This window comes from Muscardinus avellanarius (assembly GCF_963383645.1).
Source record: "Muscardinus avellanarius genome assembly, chromosome: 20".
NCBI lineage: Eukaryota > Metazoa > Chordata > Mammalia > Rodentia > Gliridae > Muscardinus > Muscardinus avellanarius.
The window spans coordinates 12,191,875-12,208,553 of record NC_137806.1 but is presented as its reverse complement, the minus strand read 5'-3'; the positions used below and the strand labels follow the sequence as shown (position 1 = coordinate 12,208,553).

Here is a 16,679-nt window from a genome sequence, read left to right as displayed (position 1 = left end):
TATGCATAGGAGATTTGGTGAGCAAACTGGAACTTTCTTCAGAAAACAAGATCAAGCATGCCAAAAGGATTTTGACACAACTAAACTTGGGTTTGGGGTGAAAATATTTAAGATATTTTAAACCACGGAAAATTTGGGCTGTGGGTACAGCTCCGTGGTAGAGTGCTTGCCTACTATGCACGAGGCCCTGGTTTCCATCTCCCAGACCACAAAAATAAATACCTAAAAAATATATATACACACACATACACATGATATTTTTGGATTGGAATTGAATGAACACACACACACACACACACACACACACACACACTTCTTTAAATTAGGCATTGACCCGAGGGACATTCTACTTCCAAGCCTCACTCCCAACCCTCTTTGTTTTTTTATTTTGAAATAAGATCTCGCTGAATTTGGACGATCTCGCTGAGTTGCAGAGGCTGGCCTCGAGCCTGCCATGCTCCTGTCTCAGCCTCCCAAGACTGAGATCACAGGCATGCACCTCTGCACCCCGGGAAGTTATAAAATGTAGTGTGAAGCAACACGTCATAGAAAGCAGAGTCAGTACGGCCAGTGTCGTCTGAAGGTGTCATGAGGGACAGCGGCCCTTAGGAGTGTCTGCTCAGCGGGAAAGGTGAAGTGTGGAGATCTGATTTGTGCTTTCTAGAAGTTAGGATTTGCTACTGTGGTGCTGTACCGCAGAATCCACAGGAGGAGAATGGAATCTCCTGGCCACGCGTGCTGCCTGTCCCCGACACTCGGGTTGCTCAGTCCCGTCCCGCGTGGTCCTGGGCCTCTGCTGGGGCCCCCACTGCCCCGGCTTGCCCGTCTCCCTCCCTGGCCCAGGGGTCCCTGGGTGCCTGGCTGGACCTGGGGGTCAGTGGCCTTTCTTCTTTGACCATGGCTGCTCCCTCCTCCCCAGGCCAGCCTGCTGTGCCCCCGCCCTGGCTCTCCCGGCCTTCCTCCTCTGACAAGCGGTGAGCTCTCACCACAGGCATGTACCCAGCCGACGCCTGTGTTCGGGACTCTTCCCTGGTGCGTGGCCTCATCCCCTGTGGTCAGCAAGGCCCTGCCTCCTCGGCTTTCTCCAAGCGGCAGCCTTCGCGTTTTCTGGAGGGATGGCTACGGGTGTGCACCTCAGGGCCCTTGCACGTGCTCTTTGCTGCCCCGCCATGTGGCAGGCCCCCTCACGTCCATGCCCAGGTCTTCTCTCCCAGAAGGAGACTCCGGCTCCCTCTGAGCTGGGGTTGCTCTGTTTTCTCCCTCAGATGTTCAACCCCCTTCGCTTCTTACACGTCCTCATTTCTTACCTAAATGTAAGGTGGACACGAGCCCTGTGATCCTGACTCCCTGTGCCCTGGCTGCAGCTCGAGCGCCGGGAATAAGTAAGCCTGCACCCCACAGTCCGCGGCGGGGCTGCTCGCAGAGCGAATGAGCAGTGTGTGTTAGTCGTCGGCTCCTCCTGGGCTGTGTGTTTACGTTCGTTCTTCCATTTATTGTTTGTTTATTTCTACAGCCCATCATGATGCTTAACTCAGAGGCATTATTGACGTATCGACGGCACGAGAGCAAAGTCTTCTGTTTTTAATGCTTTGTATTTATTAGCTTTGAAAGCGTAGTACATATGTTAATCCCTTGTGAGAAGTGTTTAGATTCTGGATTTAAATTCTGGGGCATTTTTCTCTTTTGCAATTGCAAAATCTTCCAGTGTCCAAGTAAGATTAAACGTTAAGGATAGATTTATTTCTTCAAGTTAATTTACAGCCTGTTTGGATTTCTCATAGTTTAGCAAGTAACTTTAAAATAATAGTGATTGGCCGGGCATGGTGGCGCAGGCTTGTAATCCCAGCGCTTGGGAGGCGGAGACAGGAGGATCGCTTAGGTTCGAAGCCAGCCTCAGCTACTTAGTGAGGCTTTCAGCAACTTGGTGAGACCCTGTTTCCAAATAAAATATAAAAAAGGTCTGGGAGTATAGCCCAGAAGTAGAAAGCCTCTGGGTTCCACCCCAGTACCACCAATAAAAATAAATAAACAAATAAAATAATAGTGATTGGCTGTGCGTGGTGGCACACGCTTGTAATCCCCGCGCTTGGGAGGCGGAGACAGGAAGATCACGCAGGTTCGAAGCCAGCCGCGCTGGCTTAGGAGACCCTGTTTCCAAAAATAAAAAAAAGTATACAATAGGTCTGGGAGTGCAGCCCGGAGGCAGAAAGGCTTCCAGGAACCCCAGTACCACCAATAAATAAATAATAAATAAATAAATAAATAAATAATTAACAGAGATAGTGAGATTCCACCTTCTCCTGTCTTACCACTCAGAGGCTTTGCCTCTTTATGAACTTGGCGTTTCCTTCTTCACCGTATGAGTTGTTCTCAGACACTTCCTGTACCACCAGGAATGTAAACTTAGATTGATCTGGAAAAAAAATTGACCTTTGCCACCAACTAAGCCATTAATTCAAATGTTTTTTTTTTTCTCCTTTAAGTCACCTCTGGATACAGCCCTTGTCTCTTTTCAATATGACATCACCGTAAGCCGCGTTCCCGGCTCCTACTCGGGTAGAAGTACCCCATATACCTTATTTATGAATGGTTAGGTGCACAACTCTGTACACGATCTGTGTTTGGACGCACTAGGCCGCCCTGCACATGGCCAGCCACCCGGCCCAGCTACGACAGTGCTCTTTCAGGACCCACGTCAGCTTCTCCTTAAGCAGCTTTTGGACTACTTTTGAGTCCTGTGTTTGTTTTTGCTCAGATACAGATTTCCAGGTCAGAGGCGCTGCGCTCAGCGATGGCTTTTGTCCCGCGTAGGGGGTTGGAGGAGAGCGCCTGGAAAGCGTTCACCGCGAGCCATGCCATGTCTGACCGCGTGTGAATGGTCCTCGGACGTGCCCGTGGTTGTCAGTTTTTAAACCGTGATGGATGTTTCCAGCAAGCCTGGACGTGAAAATACGGAGGAATAGTTGATTCTGGAGAGGCTAGGAAATGGATGATCTTAGATTATCATTCTTTCGTCCAGAGCGAAGCTCATCCTGTTCACATCTGGCTTTCCTTCCGGCATCTGGAGTACTCAGCGCTTAGTGCTTCACATTTATGGTTTCCTCAAGGTGAAGCACAAGTGTTGTTGGTTCCCAGAAATCAAACACGCGTGCGCACACACACACACACACATTCACACATATTGAGATTAGGCCATTTTCAAGAAAGGGTTCCTCTAGACTGTTCTACTAAAAAACAAACTCTTCTGATTTCAAATGGTCACTACTGGTGTCAGGAGACATCTGGCCCTCATTTTGAAGACGGGAACATTTAGCTGATTATGTGTATTCAGTGTAAAAGAAATCCGTTTTTGTATATATTGACAAATTAGAACTTTTTGTTATCAACAGGTTTGGCAAGCATCGAAAAGATGACAAGATTGAGAAAACGGGTAAAATGAAAGCCCAGGAGTCCCTCACGTCAGAAGAGGAGAGACGGCTCATGCAGCAGGAGAGGGAAAGGTAGCCTGCCGTTGCTGCCCCTCAGAAAGCGCCCGGCTTTGGCTTCCTCTTTCTAACTGCTGACATTTTGCACTCACTGTGTTTTCTTCATCAGTCCAAATACTGCTATACTGTTGCGAGTTAGCGTGAGGTAAAGAGAGATTTCTTAAAGAAAGAAAAAACGCTATATGTCCACGAGCCCCACAGTGAATGTTAATGGCTTTTAGCTCCTTTTACAGAGGAGATCCTATTATATGAACCAGTAAACACCACACTGAACTATTACTTTAAAAATCACAAAAATGTTTAGAATCTTGCCTCATTTCACGGCAAGCATTTAATATATGTGAAATACTCACCTGGAAGAAAAGGACGGCTTTTCCCTCTCGTTTTGAATGTCTTGATTCTGGAGGAGGACTCGACACGATTAGTTTTCACCGTGGTGTTTTCCTTTTCAACACGTGTGTTTCTGGATTCACCTTCTGCTTGACCATTTTAAGAGTGGTGCCATTTTTCTTTGAAGGCTTATTTCCTGTTATCAAGTGCCTATTGTCAAACCATTCCGTTTAAAGAACCAAAGCCCAGTGGAATAAGTTAAGAGAGTCCCTGTATACACCCGACAACCCCTTCATGGGGGGTAGAATTTTCCCTATTAAAATCCCAGGGACAGAAGGCTGTCCCACAATTTTATTTGAGCTTACAGGGCCCACAACAGCTGTCTTTCCAGGATCACTTTTAATTTCCTGAGTGGCCACAGGAAGGCACCTGTGCCCATTTACCTTGAATAATCTGGGGTTTGCCTGAGTTGCTGGTACCTAGACCGGGGCCATGCAGCCCATCCCACCCGTGGCTAGGACACCTGCCCGGGACCTGCAAGGTTAGCTTCAGCATTTGATGATAATTCTAGAGTTGAATACTTTCACTCATACATCACAAGGAATGAAAAACTAAAAAGAGTACTCCGTAGGCCGGACATGTTGGCACACGCCCATAATCCTAGTGCTTGGGAGGATCACAGGTTCGAGGCCAGCCCCAGCAATTTAGCAAGGCCTGTAGCAAACTTAGTGAGATCTTGTTTTTGTTGTAGAAGACTCAGTCTCCCCTTCTTCAGTTTCCCCTGATTCCTGAGACAGGATTTCCAAAGGCAGAAATCAGAGACAAGCTTGTTTATTTATCAGGAAATGGCCCAGTTGACAGTCATGGAACTGAGCCTCCAATGAAGGGCTCAGGTGATTCTTGGTCTCGCACTGTGGAGGGGGAGGGGCAAGCACGAGATTTATTATACCTAGAAGGTGCTCAAGTTACATGCCATCCCTGGCTCTCCCCAGTCTTGTAGCTGGCTCTCTCTGGGTTACAATTGGGAGGGCTCCTGGATCAGGTTTTGGGTTGCATGAGAAATCGCTCCCTTTTCTTTTAGAAGTGCCTGATGGTTTGCTCTTGGGAAACTAGGGGGAGGGGTTGAGCAACTCTTACTTTTTCCCTTCTTAGGTCTAAACTCCTGACAGTATTTCTAAGGATCTGACTGGGTTTCCTACCTCAGTTTCAAAAATAATAAATAAATAATAAATAAATGACTAGGGGGTGTAGCTCTGAGATACAATGTTCTTAGGCTCAATCCCCAGAACCAAAAAAAAAAAAAAAAAAAAAAGGAAAGGAAGGAAGGAAAGAAGGAAAAGAAAATTCCAGAACCATTTTCTTTAAAAGGGATTAGTAGTTGGATATACTTTTTTATTTTCTAATTCCTGTGATGGCCTTTTGTTTTTGTGGTTTATGTTTGAGTAAAATGATTATACTCAGTCTCTGTAGCTTTCCCAGGTACCTGGGAAAAATAGGGGTTCATTCTGCTGGTCTTCCCTTATTTTTACTTATAAATAGTTAATTTTTGCTTTTTACTGGTTTGGCAGTGCTGATTTAAGAACTCTATCACTGAGCTATGCCATCAGCCCCCAATTTTGATTTTATATTAGCTCTTGTTTTGGGGTGTTGGGTGCTGAGAATTGAACCACCCAGGGGCATTCTACCTCGAAGCTACATCTCTAGCCCTATTTATTTATTTGTTTGTTTATTTTGAGATAAGGTCTCACTAAGTTGCTGAAGCTGGCCTCGAACCTGCAATCCTCCTCCCAAGTATTGCTATTATAGGCATGTGCTGCCACACCTGGCTCCCAATTTTTATTTTTAAAACATCTGTCATATCTTCTTTGATAGGACCCCTGCTAATTAATTCTCATCAATTGAGATTCACCAAACTTTTAATTAATAAGCTCATTGTTTTTTGGACAATGCAGACGGTATTCCTTAGTGTGAGTAATATGACACTCAGTTGCTCAGAAGTATAGATTTTTGTCTATAAGAGTTTCTGGTCCCCAGATAACTCTCTGTACTTGATTCATCCACAGGCAAAAATGATTTTTTGATAGAGAGCAGTCAGAGCAATAGAAGGGAACATCCCACTTTGTCTCTCGAAACCTCCCGCGGGGGCAGCTTCGCCAATTCTGTGCCACGTTTCACATTCTGACATCCCTGCTTTGCCGCATAGCGTGACCTCTGTGTTTCACTGCAGAATTCTACCAACATTTTCCAAAATACTTTTATAAGGCACAGTCAGATATTTCCAGCCAAACAACGATTTTTACATAATGGTTTCGCTTGTATTATTAGTTTGCCTAAGGCACAGTTCACCTCTCAGTTTGGCTTTTAATCCCCCCTCTGTACCTCTAGTGATGCAATACTCCGGGGAACGAGGTTGGTCGTGGTGAATTACAAGGCACAGGAGGCCTCAGGAAGGAATCCTTCAGGGTCAAGGAACAAGTGCGGGTCCATTAAGAAAATCAGTTATCCTCCTAACTTAAGAAAATTATTGCCCTTTGTGTTGCAATAACAGTTTTTACAAGCATCTCTTACTTAAACTCATGGATTTTGTAAGAGAACAAACAAGTGAACACGTGAGACATACCGAGGCCTGTGAGTGCAGTGGAGTGCTTGCCGTTGGGCGGTAGATCTCCTAGGTCTTCCTTCCTCACATCTTCCCTCGTTCATGTATGTATGTATGTACGCATATATGTAACTTAGCAGGGATTGTACTTAAGGACATTCTATCTTCGAGCTACATGCTAGCCCTTTTTATTTTTTATTTTGAAACACCATCTCTCTAGCTTGCTAAGGGTCCCACTGAGTTCCTGAGGCTGGTCTCTTACCTGCGCTCCTCCTGTCCAGCCTCTCGGGGGCTGAATTACCAGAGTGCATCACCAAATTGTATGTCCTCCTTTCTGCCCTTTGACACTGCTACTGCAGTCTTGGACGGGAAGCCTGGAAGCCTTCGCTCCTTGGGAGGTACAGGAATAGCCCCGCGGCATCCATCCCCGCCCGTTCCTCTCTGCTGATCTGCTGACCAGCCCTGACTTATTTCCCGGAACATTATTTTCCACCAGAATTATTTGAGTTCCAAACATCATGCTGGCTAATTCTATATCAAAACAGAAAGGCTGACATGCCTTAGTTATGAGTTATGACATGTCCACAGACCAAAATATATGTATTTTTGTTCACAGGCATCTGTGAAGACTATTACTTAAGATATAAATATTGAAAAATCAAAAGGACTGTGGATTAAATTTAACATGTTTTTCCTACACTGTGAAGATTTATTCTGATGTGAAAGTAAATGAGGTTCTTCTGAGCTTCAGTCTCAGATTACAGTTGACTTCAGCCTCCCCCCCATCCCTCCCTCCTTCCCCTGCCCGCAGGAGCAGTGGATGGGGGACCACTGTGGGATCTATCCTTTGGCGTCACTAGCGCTGTCTACCACGATCCTTCGCCCAGGTCTCTTCCTAACAAGAGGTATCTGGGGCGATGCTCGGGGCCAGGCTTGGTGTCCTGAGCTGTGCTCTTTACTTTCTTGTTCTGAGCCCTGAGCCTCAGTACCCCAGCCTTTCAGAGTCCACCAAGGACAGGCTGGGCCCTGGGCGCAGGGGGAGCAGCGCCCGGTGCGTCTTTCATCTGCCCAGGGACAGCATGCCTGTTTGGCCCCCTCCGCCATGTAAAAGGTTTGATCTTCAGAACCAAAACACAACACGCTCAAACGATCGCCAGATCACCAAGCCAACTTCGCTTCCGTCATGGCCCACAGTGACTGATTTCTCTGTGGACCCAGCATCGGAGGTAATGTTCTGGGTTTCTGCCATGTGTCGCCTCCGATGATCTCTCCTGCTGTTTAGTGGTAGTATTATCGATGCACCGCAGGAGGCTCCGTGTGCAAAACACACGTGGTCCAAGTTGTTTATGCAGTTCACTGCCTTCGTTATTTCTCAAAACCCTAAGCAAGTTGATGTGCTGTGGATCCCCAAGGTAGAAGCAGGGAAGGGGCATTCCCCGACGAAGTCTCAGAACACCTTCCCGAGCGCCCGCTCTGTCCTCATGAACACAAGCATCTCTTGGAATTCATAGAGTCACTGGGAAATACTGAGGTTAAAGAGAGGCTGGGCTCCTGCCTCAGCCCAGCCAAGCCGCCTCTGGCTGGCTGCAGACACCTGACTTGACCGTTCTCTAGGCTGGTGAGCGGTAGATGTTGAAAGGATCCACCGCTGCTCATGGGTTTCATCTTGTATACTCACGGATCTTTCTACTGTTCATCCTTCTCTCTGAATCCTCCCTTTGCCATAGAGTTCTCCCCTACTTAAAATATACATTTTAAAACTCTTAATTTTAAGTTCTACTTCTAAAACTATAGAATATTGGGAAGAAAGCCAGGCGTGATAGCGTATGCTTGTCATCCCAGTATTTGGGAGGCTGAGACAGGAGGATCACGGGCTCAAGGCCAGCCTCAACTTCTTAGTGAGACCCTCCACAACTTAGTGAGACCTTGTTTCAAAATAAAGAAAAAAACAGGGCAGGAGATGTCGCTCATTGGTGTACTGTCCCTGGGTTTCATCCCTAGTACCACACATAAAAATAAATAAAAAATAGGCTGGGCGTGGTGGTGCACGCTTGTAATCCCCACGCTTGGGAGGCGGGGACAGGAAGATCGCGCAGGTTCGGAGCCAGCCGCGCTGGCTTAAGAGACCCTGTTTCCACAAAAAAAAAAAAAAAAAAAAAATAGGTCTGGGAGTGTAGCCTGTGGGAGTGTATCCCAGAGGCAGAAGGCCTTCCAGGAACCCTAGTACCACCAAAATAAATAAATAAATAAAAATAAATAAATAATAAAAATAGGGAAACAAAAATTTATCTGTATTGATTCCATTATTAACATATTAGCCCAAGCCATCCCAATTTTCCCTATAAAATACATATTTTCATATTTATACTTTACAAAGCTGACATTTTCCTTGTTTAAGTATTTTGCATTTTTCTTTGATCTTAGACCATCATTTCACATGGCTTCTGGACGAAGGCCAAGTCTACATGAACAGACAGACGGATGGCTAGGAAGGACAGTCAGTCAAAAAGATGATTATTAGCTGCTCTGTCTGGCCAGAGTCTCCAGATCTCAAATAATATTTACTTCGTATGTCATTCATTCGCTTGCAAGAGAACTTTTATGTTAACTGGCTCAAATCTTGTGGCTTCTCAGCAAGTGATGGCTGTGATAGTATTATTACCAGTCGCTACGTAGTGAGTTAGGCTCGGAGATATGTCCCAGGTATTGAATGTGTCTAGTGGATATATAATAAAGTTAATGAATTCCTTAGGAAATCCTGCCAGTATCTGAAAGGTATTTAGAAATCTACTAGAGAGATAGATGGCTTGAAATTCTCTGTTAGTCCGTGGTAGTTGCCCGTGGCCGCCTGTCTTCTCAGCTCTGTGTCTCGGGGTGGCTTTCCAGCCTTGGAGAGTTACTGCACAAGGTTTCGCGGTATTTTCCCACTCAGCTCCAGCTTGTTAGCACTCTCCCCCAAACTTCATCAGACAGTCTCGTCTGCTGTAATAAATCACCTGGAGTTTTGATAAGCTCTTTTCGGAGTAGGTATGATAGATGCTTGTCTTGCTGACTGTAGTCTTTGCCTTCAAGTAACAAATTATGCAAACAGAAGTTTCCTTTGCAAAGTTAACCTTTGCTAGGCATGGTGGTGCAAGCGTGTAATCCTAACACTTGGGAGGCTGAGGCAGGAGGATTACAGGTTCGAGGACAGTCTCAACAAGTAGTGAGGCTCAAAATAAAAATAAAATATTACTAGAGGTGTAGCTCAGAGGTAGTGCCCCTAAGTTCAGTCGACATTACTAAAATAAATAAATACATATATAAATAAATGTTTACCCTCTGGACTGAGGGCGGAGCTCAGTGGCAGTGCTTGGTTTGCGATGCCCTGGGTTCTATTCCTAATACCACTAAAAAAAATAAATGAGGATAAAAATTACCTTTTTGCTGGAAACTTTTTTTATCCGCAGCAGGATGTCTGTAGTTTCTTGGCCTCTTTTATTTTATTTGCTTTATTGGTGCACTGTAATTGTCTGCACTAGTGGGCTTGCTATTTTCATGCTTACATGCAGGCATCACCCACTTGGCCGGTTTCATTCCCAGTGCCCCTTCTTCCCTTTCCACTTCTCTTTCTTTGACCTCTGGAATCCTCCAGAAAAGCCAGCTCTAATCAGTGGGATTTGTTTCATCAAAGGATTTTCTCTTATTTTTGGCGCAAATGAGCAAGATTTTTAAAGAAGCTGTTAACTTGCTTTGTGGAAATTCATATTTAGACATGGCTGGGGAGAGGGAGCCTTGGGTACTCCACACATTAGAGGGGATTTTGTCGACAACGATTTCAACTGAAGAAGGAAGATGCCTGGCGTGGGTTTCTGGTGAGCTTGGCCTGCCTCTGTTGGCGTTGGGCATCTCTTTGAATTAGAAACACTTGTGGATGCTTTGATACTGGTGAAAGCAGAGCATCATTGGAACCCGTGTGTGTGTGTGTGTGTGTGTGTGTGTGTGTGTGTGTGTGTGTTGGTGAGTGAAATATTCTAGTATTTATTTATATATTTATTTATTCATTACTGGGGATTGAACCCAGGGGCATTCTATCTGGGAGCTAAACTCCTAGCCCTGTGTGTGTGTGGGCATTCTACCTTTGAGCTATACCCTCAGCCCTACTTTTTATTATTTATTTTTGAAACATGGTCTCACTAAATTTTGAAGAGCATCACGAAGTAGCTGAGGCTGGCCGTGAACCTGTGATCCTCCTGTCTCAGCCTCCCAAGCGCTGGGATGACAAGTGTGCGCCCCCACGCCCGGCTACCATTCTGTGTTTTAAAACGGGTATCGTCCCATTTGTCTGAATGAATGCAACTTAACTGGCCCCCACCCCAACTGGCACACTTGTGCAAGATGGCGCCGGTTGGACATGACCAACTCAAATTATTCCCTGAAATTGAAACATATGTTAAAATAGTTGCCCCAACTTCAGAACTATTTTTTTTCAGTGCCCACTTAAAATAGGAATGTTCTCGGTCAACTTTTATCCTAATATTACAGATGGTGAATCATTGAATTTTTTTCTTTTTCGTTTTCTTTTTTTTTTTCTTTTTTTCTTTCTTTTGGTACTGGGAATGGAACCCAGAGACATTCTACCTCCGAGCTACACCCACAGCCCTATTTTCCATTCTTAATACAGGGTCTCGCTGAGTTGCCAAGGGCCTCACTAAGTAGCTGAGGCTGTCCTAGGAAAAGGGCAACAGGAAGAGGTTGAGCTATAGAAAGGGCCCTATAGTGAAGCAACTAATGTGATCAATCAGAGGGTATGTAATACTGGAGGACGGAGCCTCTTTAAAATGCAGGAGGTACATAAACAAATATATCAAAGTAAATCACCAAAGAAGTGTGGGATGGAGGGAGGGGGAGGGAATGGGACGGTGGCTGGAGGAGGGCTAATTGGATGATGTGTGCTTGTATATCCTCTCAAGTCTTGTACTCCAATGTGATTGATATATGACTACAATGCACCAATTTAAAAAATAAATTAATTAAAAAAAAAAAAAAAAAAAAAAAAAAAAAAAAAAAAAAAAAAAAAAAGACTTGAGTGTGTCTGTCTGGCAGCACCAGGGATCCAACCCTGGGTCCTGTGAGTGCTCCTGAGGCCCTCTGCCATTGAGCTACTACCCCAGCCTGAATTTCGGTTATACTTGATGAATTTATGATACTGATTTTGTGGGGGGGGCACTGGGGATAAACCCAGAGGCCTTCTATCTCTGGGCTACACTCCCAGACCTACTTTATACCTTATTTGCAAACAGGGTCTCACTAAGTTGCCGAGAGCCTCACTGAGTAGCCGAGGCTGGCTTCGAACCTGCGCGATCCTCCTGTCTCAGCCTCCCAAGCGCGGGGATTACAAGCGTGCCCCACCATGCCTGGCTCATACTGATTTTTTAAAGAGGGGAAATACTGTTGGGAACGTTGTTCCTAGAATGAGGTTTCTGTATGGGAATGCTGGGGATAAGCTGGTTCCCAAAAAGTTGACTATATGGTCTTGAATAGTGGTTTGAAGACAGCTAGTGACTAGCTAGTGTGTAGAATTCTGAAATTTGCTCATTTTTTTTTCCTGATCGGCTAATATTCATATATTCAGTTATCTGCAAGGAGAACATAATTTTTTTCTTAAAATCACTAAAGAGGGCTTTGGGTACGGCCCAGTAGCATGCACGAGACCCCATGTTCAAGTTCCAGCAGTAAATAATTAAGGCCAACTCCTATTCCTTAGAATCCTTTTTGCTTGTGTGTTTAGGTTGCTGGGGATTTAACTCAGGGGCATTCTACTTCTGAGCTTCACCCCGGCCTTTCTTATTTATTTATTTATTTTATTTTTAAAATTTTTGCTAAATTGCTGAGTCTGACCTGGAGCCTGTCATTCTCCTGTCTCAGCCTCCCAAGTGCTGGGATGGCAACTGCGCGCTGGCTCCTGGAATCCTATTAAGAGGTGTAGCAGGGGCAGGTGCATGTGTTGAAACTCCGTGTGTGTGGACACGAAGCCTTTCGAGATGGTGCTGAGTAATTTGGGTGCCGCGTTGGTCTTCCGTCCTGGGAGCCGGCCACGCAGTAGCGGTGCTCACACCTGGTGCCGTCTCTTGATACGTAAAGACGATACGTCATAGTCACAAAAGAGTTCTGTTCATTTCAGTCTACCGCAATTAGTGCTAAAAGCCATTGATCGCAGAAGCAAAAGTACTAATGAACAGAAATGTCGCAGGAGCAGAGTCTCACGCGTTCTGTCTCCTCGCACATCATCCATTTTAATTAGAGAAGAGGGTGGCGGACACTGTGACAAGAGTCTGGAATTAAAATCATTAATTGATGTCAAGCTGGAGAGAGACTGTTAGCATGAATTTAGTGACAGCAGGAAGAAATTAACCTTATTACTTTATTTAGTATATTACATTATTTTGTGTATTATTTTCTGTGCAGGTTCAGGCAATTTCATTATCATAATGGAAAAGACTATTTTTTTAACAGAAGGAAAAGGTGTGAATATTTATGTTTGGGCATAACAAATTGAAACGATATGTTCTTCACTAATTTGTTTTTCTTTTAAGTCTTGATAAAAATTTTTAATTGTTATTTCAATCTCCGTCCTTCACATTTTCAGGACAGAGAAATAGTGCGTGGTGACGTCCGTCCAAGTCGGTCCGCACAGCTGCTCGCGCTAATTCAAACCTCAGAATAGTTCTTTTGTTTTATAGCAAAGAGGACTCCCTGAGATGCATAAAGCCATAGACATTTATTTCTTTTGCTAAATTTTGGGCTAATGGTTACATCTGTCAACTGCTGGGGGCTGGCCCGAGATAAATGGGATGGATATCGCCGAACAACGAGCGGACTGTTCAGGAAAACGACGACTCCCACATCCGAGTGATCATTTGTGACCTCCGGTCACCATAAAAGAATAGAGGGGTGGCCTTTTATAGCATTGGCCATCTGGAACCATTAGGGATGCAATGCAAGATACCATCTTTTTGTACAGTTTCCTTAAGAAGCCATGCTATTTTTATTAGGACACTGAAAATATTTTCCCCCTGAGCCAAATATTTTTTTCTAAAGTAAGCCTCTCTACAAGGAATGGAAGTATGTAACATGTAAGCATAACCTTTTGGTTCTGTTAAAACAGTCTCTTTTCAGTAAGATATTGGAGTTTATAATAAAGGAGAGCATAATAAAGAAAATCATTTGTGATTTTTGTGAATTACCACTACAGTTCACGAAAGCCGCAGCGCATTTCTCATTTTCCAAGTGACTTTCCCAGCCCCATTGGCCCAGCGAGGCTCATTAGCGTTAGTTTTTAGGATCAGCTTGCCAGCGGTCAGTGGTCCAGCCTCACGGTCGCCCTCTGGGACGGAATTCCCACCCTGGCTCACCCCGCCACTCAGCAGTTTTACGCTCAGGTTTTCTTTACCAGCCTGAACTGCCAGGGTGGAAAGGTACCAGGATCACCTTTCAGAACTTGGGAAAGTTGGGGGCAAGATAAGCAACAACAATATGATTTCTCATGTTATTGGAGCTTAACAGCAGCAACAACAATATCAGTGTCTTCCGGAGGTCATATAGAAGGGACTGTAATGTTTATTGGGTTCCATTTGGCAAAAGAAATCAAGAGAGAGCTGGGCTTCATGGTGTTTCTTCTGAGATGTGGACTTGCTAGAAACCGACCCCCAAGGAATATTTTTTTTTCTCTGTACTTTGGGAAAAGAATTTGAATCGAGGACTCATGAGTAACATAACGAAAGTGATGTGCAGGGTGTTCGGGGAGATGATTTGGGCAACTCCTTTGAGAAACCCCGCGTTTCTGACCTCTTGTACCATGCCTTCCTCTCTACCTGTGTGAGCTGGGCTCATCCCTCATCCAGTTACACCAGCTATCCCAGTACTTGCAAGGCTGAAATAAGAGGGCTGGGGTGTAGCTCGGAGGCAGAATCCGGGGCTTATTCCCTATGACCACAAAAATATATAAAGCAAAATAAGGCTGGGGTTGTAGCTCAGAGGTAGGATATCCCTGGGTCCAATCCCCAGTCACTCTCACACACACACACACACACACACACACACACACACACACTCTTCATCTAAGCAACTGCCTTTAATTTTTTAGGGTTCCCAAATTCAGAACTTTCATCTTTATATTATGTAGTTCTATATAACACAGCATTATATATTTGTATCTGTATTTTTATCTAGATTGTATCAGATAAACTTCCAAACTTAAGACTTATGTGAGTGCCAGGACCCTAGATATTAAATATGAGTGGTGACACTTTGCTGGTGATGAAATAGAGTTGTGAAGTGGGCTCTTAGAGAAGTGGAAATTGAGCTTCAGATTAATACCTATTGAATTAAAGTCAAATATCCCTGTGTCTGATACATTTCCCCCCCCCTTGACTGAATCCAGAGTCAAAAACACAGTGTGGTGAAAAGGGTAAAATTTCCTCTCCGTAACTGGGGTTTCCCATCATGGAAGTCCATGCAGTCGTCAGTGATCATGGGCTTTTATAATAATGCCCCTCACCATCGTAATTGCTCTCGGAGAGATGGAGTAGAATAAAAAAAACTGATGGTAATTGTAGCTAAATTTGCCATTAGAATTTGAGTTGCTATTTCTGTTCCTGGGACTTGTATTTATGAGGAGCTAGTGCTATCCTCATAAAGATCTCTAATTTTCCAGTGTTCTTCCCATTTAAGGAAATCACTGGTTCTGAGCTCAGGAAGTAAGTCTAGCGGGTCTGGGGGAGTATGAGGAGCACTGATTCCTATAGCCAAGGGGCGCTGTGGGCGCTCGTGGCTGCTGCGCTGGGTGCCGCGGTGTCCCTCACGACAGCTCAGCTCCCCTGGTGCTGTGGAGACACAGGGAGGGGTGTGTGTGTGTGTGTGTGTGTGTGTGTGTGTGTGTGTGTGTGAGAGAGAGAGAGAGAGAGGGAGGGAGGGAGAGAGAGAGAGAGAGAGAGCGCCCTAGGCAGGCAGATAGACACTGGGAATAAACCCAGAGGCATTTTACCTCTGAGCTACACCCCCAGCCGACTTCTTAGTTTTTGAAAAAGGGTTTCGCTAAGTTGCTGAGAGTCTCAATAAACAGCTGAGGCTGGCCTTGAACCTGCAACCCTCCCATCTCAACCTCACAAGTACTGGGATTACAAGCGTGTGCCACCACACCAGGCTCGCAGGGAGCTTTCATGGCCAGAAAACCAAACTAGAGAAATCTGACCCTCTGGGTCCAACAATCAAGAATCAAAACTGGAGTGATGGTGATAAGCTGAATGTGAAACAGAAAGCAGGGAAGGGAAACGCCAAGCGTGCTTGTGGCCGTACTGACAGCCTCCTAGACTTAAAAGAATTAATTTATGTATAACTTTGGATCAGCAAGAAGCTGCAGGGATGGTGCAGGGAGGTCGCGCATACCCTTAGGTCTCCCAGCGGTGACAACTCCTGCCGCTGGTCCAGACGCAGCTGTTCCGCCTGGACTCTCCCCTCAGTGCTCCCACCAAGCACACCCCTGGCAGCCACCGCCTCCTGCTCAGCACGTGGCCTCTGAGATCAGCCATTTTTCACATAACCCCATGACGAGATGGAGCCAGGGCACACAGCTACGTGGCAACCATTTGTCCCCCTCGCATGGCCAAGTGCCATTCTGTGGCAGGGAGGGACCCGATTTGTTTACCCATTCACCTCTTACACGACACTTTGGCTATTTCCAATTTTTTGAATAAAATGACTTTGGACAATTGTGTGCAGGCTTTTGCGTGGACTGCAGTTTTTATTTTTCTGGGAGAAGCGCCCAGAAGTGCGGTTGCTGGCTAGGATGGAGAGTGGCTAGTTAGTTATCTCTCGGAGACTGCCAGGCTGGCTTCCAGGGTGGGCGCGCACGAGAGACAGTGTCCCTTCGCCCTCGCCTGCGTTGGTACTGTCGCATTTTTTATTTTGGCCGGTCTGCAGCTCGTCCCGCGGCAGGTGGCCGTGAGCGTCCTTTCCTGGGCTGATCTCTTCCTGCTCTCTGCCCGTGGCTGGCTTTCTCATAACGCTTTACCCCTTTGTCAAGGAAGTGGTGTGCAGATAGATTCTTCCTGTTTGTACTTATCTTTTTATTTATTTTGGAACTAGAGCTTTTGTAGAGAAAAAGGTTGTCATTTTGACGATGTCGGTTTTGTATAGTGTATATTTTATGGAAAGCACTTTTTGCTCAATTTCTAAGAACACTTCCAAACCCCAGGCTTTAAAGATGCTCTTCTGTCTTTCTAAGT

At 45.3% G+C, this 16,679-nt stretch overlaps 1 protein-coding gene across 12 annotated transcripts in view; it reads left to right on the top strand.

Annotated features, from left to right (window-relative positions):
* Positions 1 to 16,679, top strand: part of PARD3 (par-3 family cell polarity regulator) — a gene marked incomplete at both ends in the record, with an annotated part of 556,932 nt that overhangs the window by 396,336 nt on the left and 143,917 nt on the right. For 9 of the 12 annotated variants that reach the window (XM_080716979.1, XM_080716991.1, XM_080716987.1 and 6 more), the window contains one exon: positions 3,390 to 3,500. The exons of the other annotated variants lie outside the window; for them this stretch is intronic. In XM_080716979.1, the coding sequence (XP_080573105.1) occupies positions 3,390 to 3,500 (111 nt within the window). The remainder of the gene's footprint in view (positions 1 to 3,389; positions 3,501 to 16,679) is intronic. 12 annotated transcript variants of the gene reach the window in all.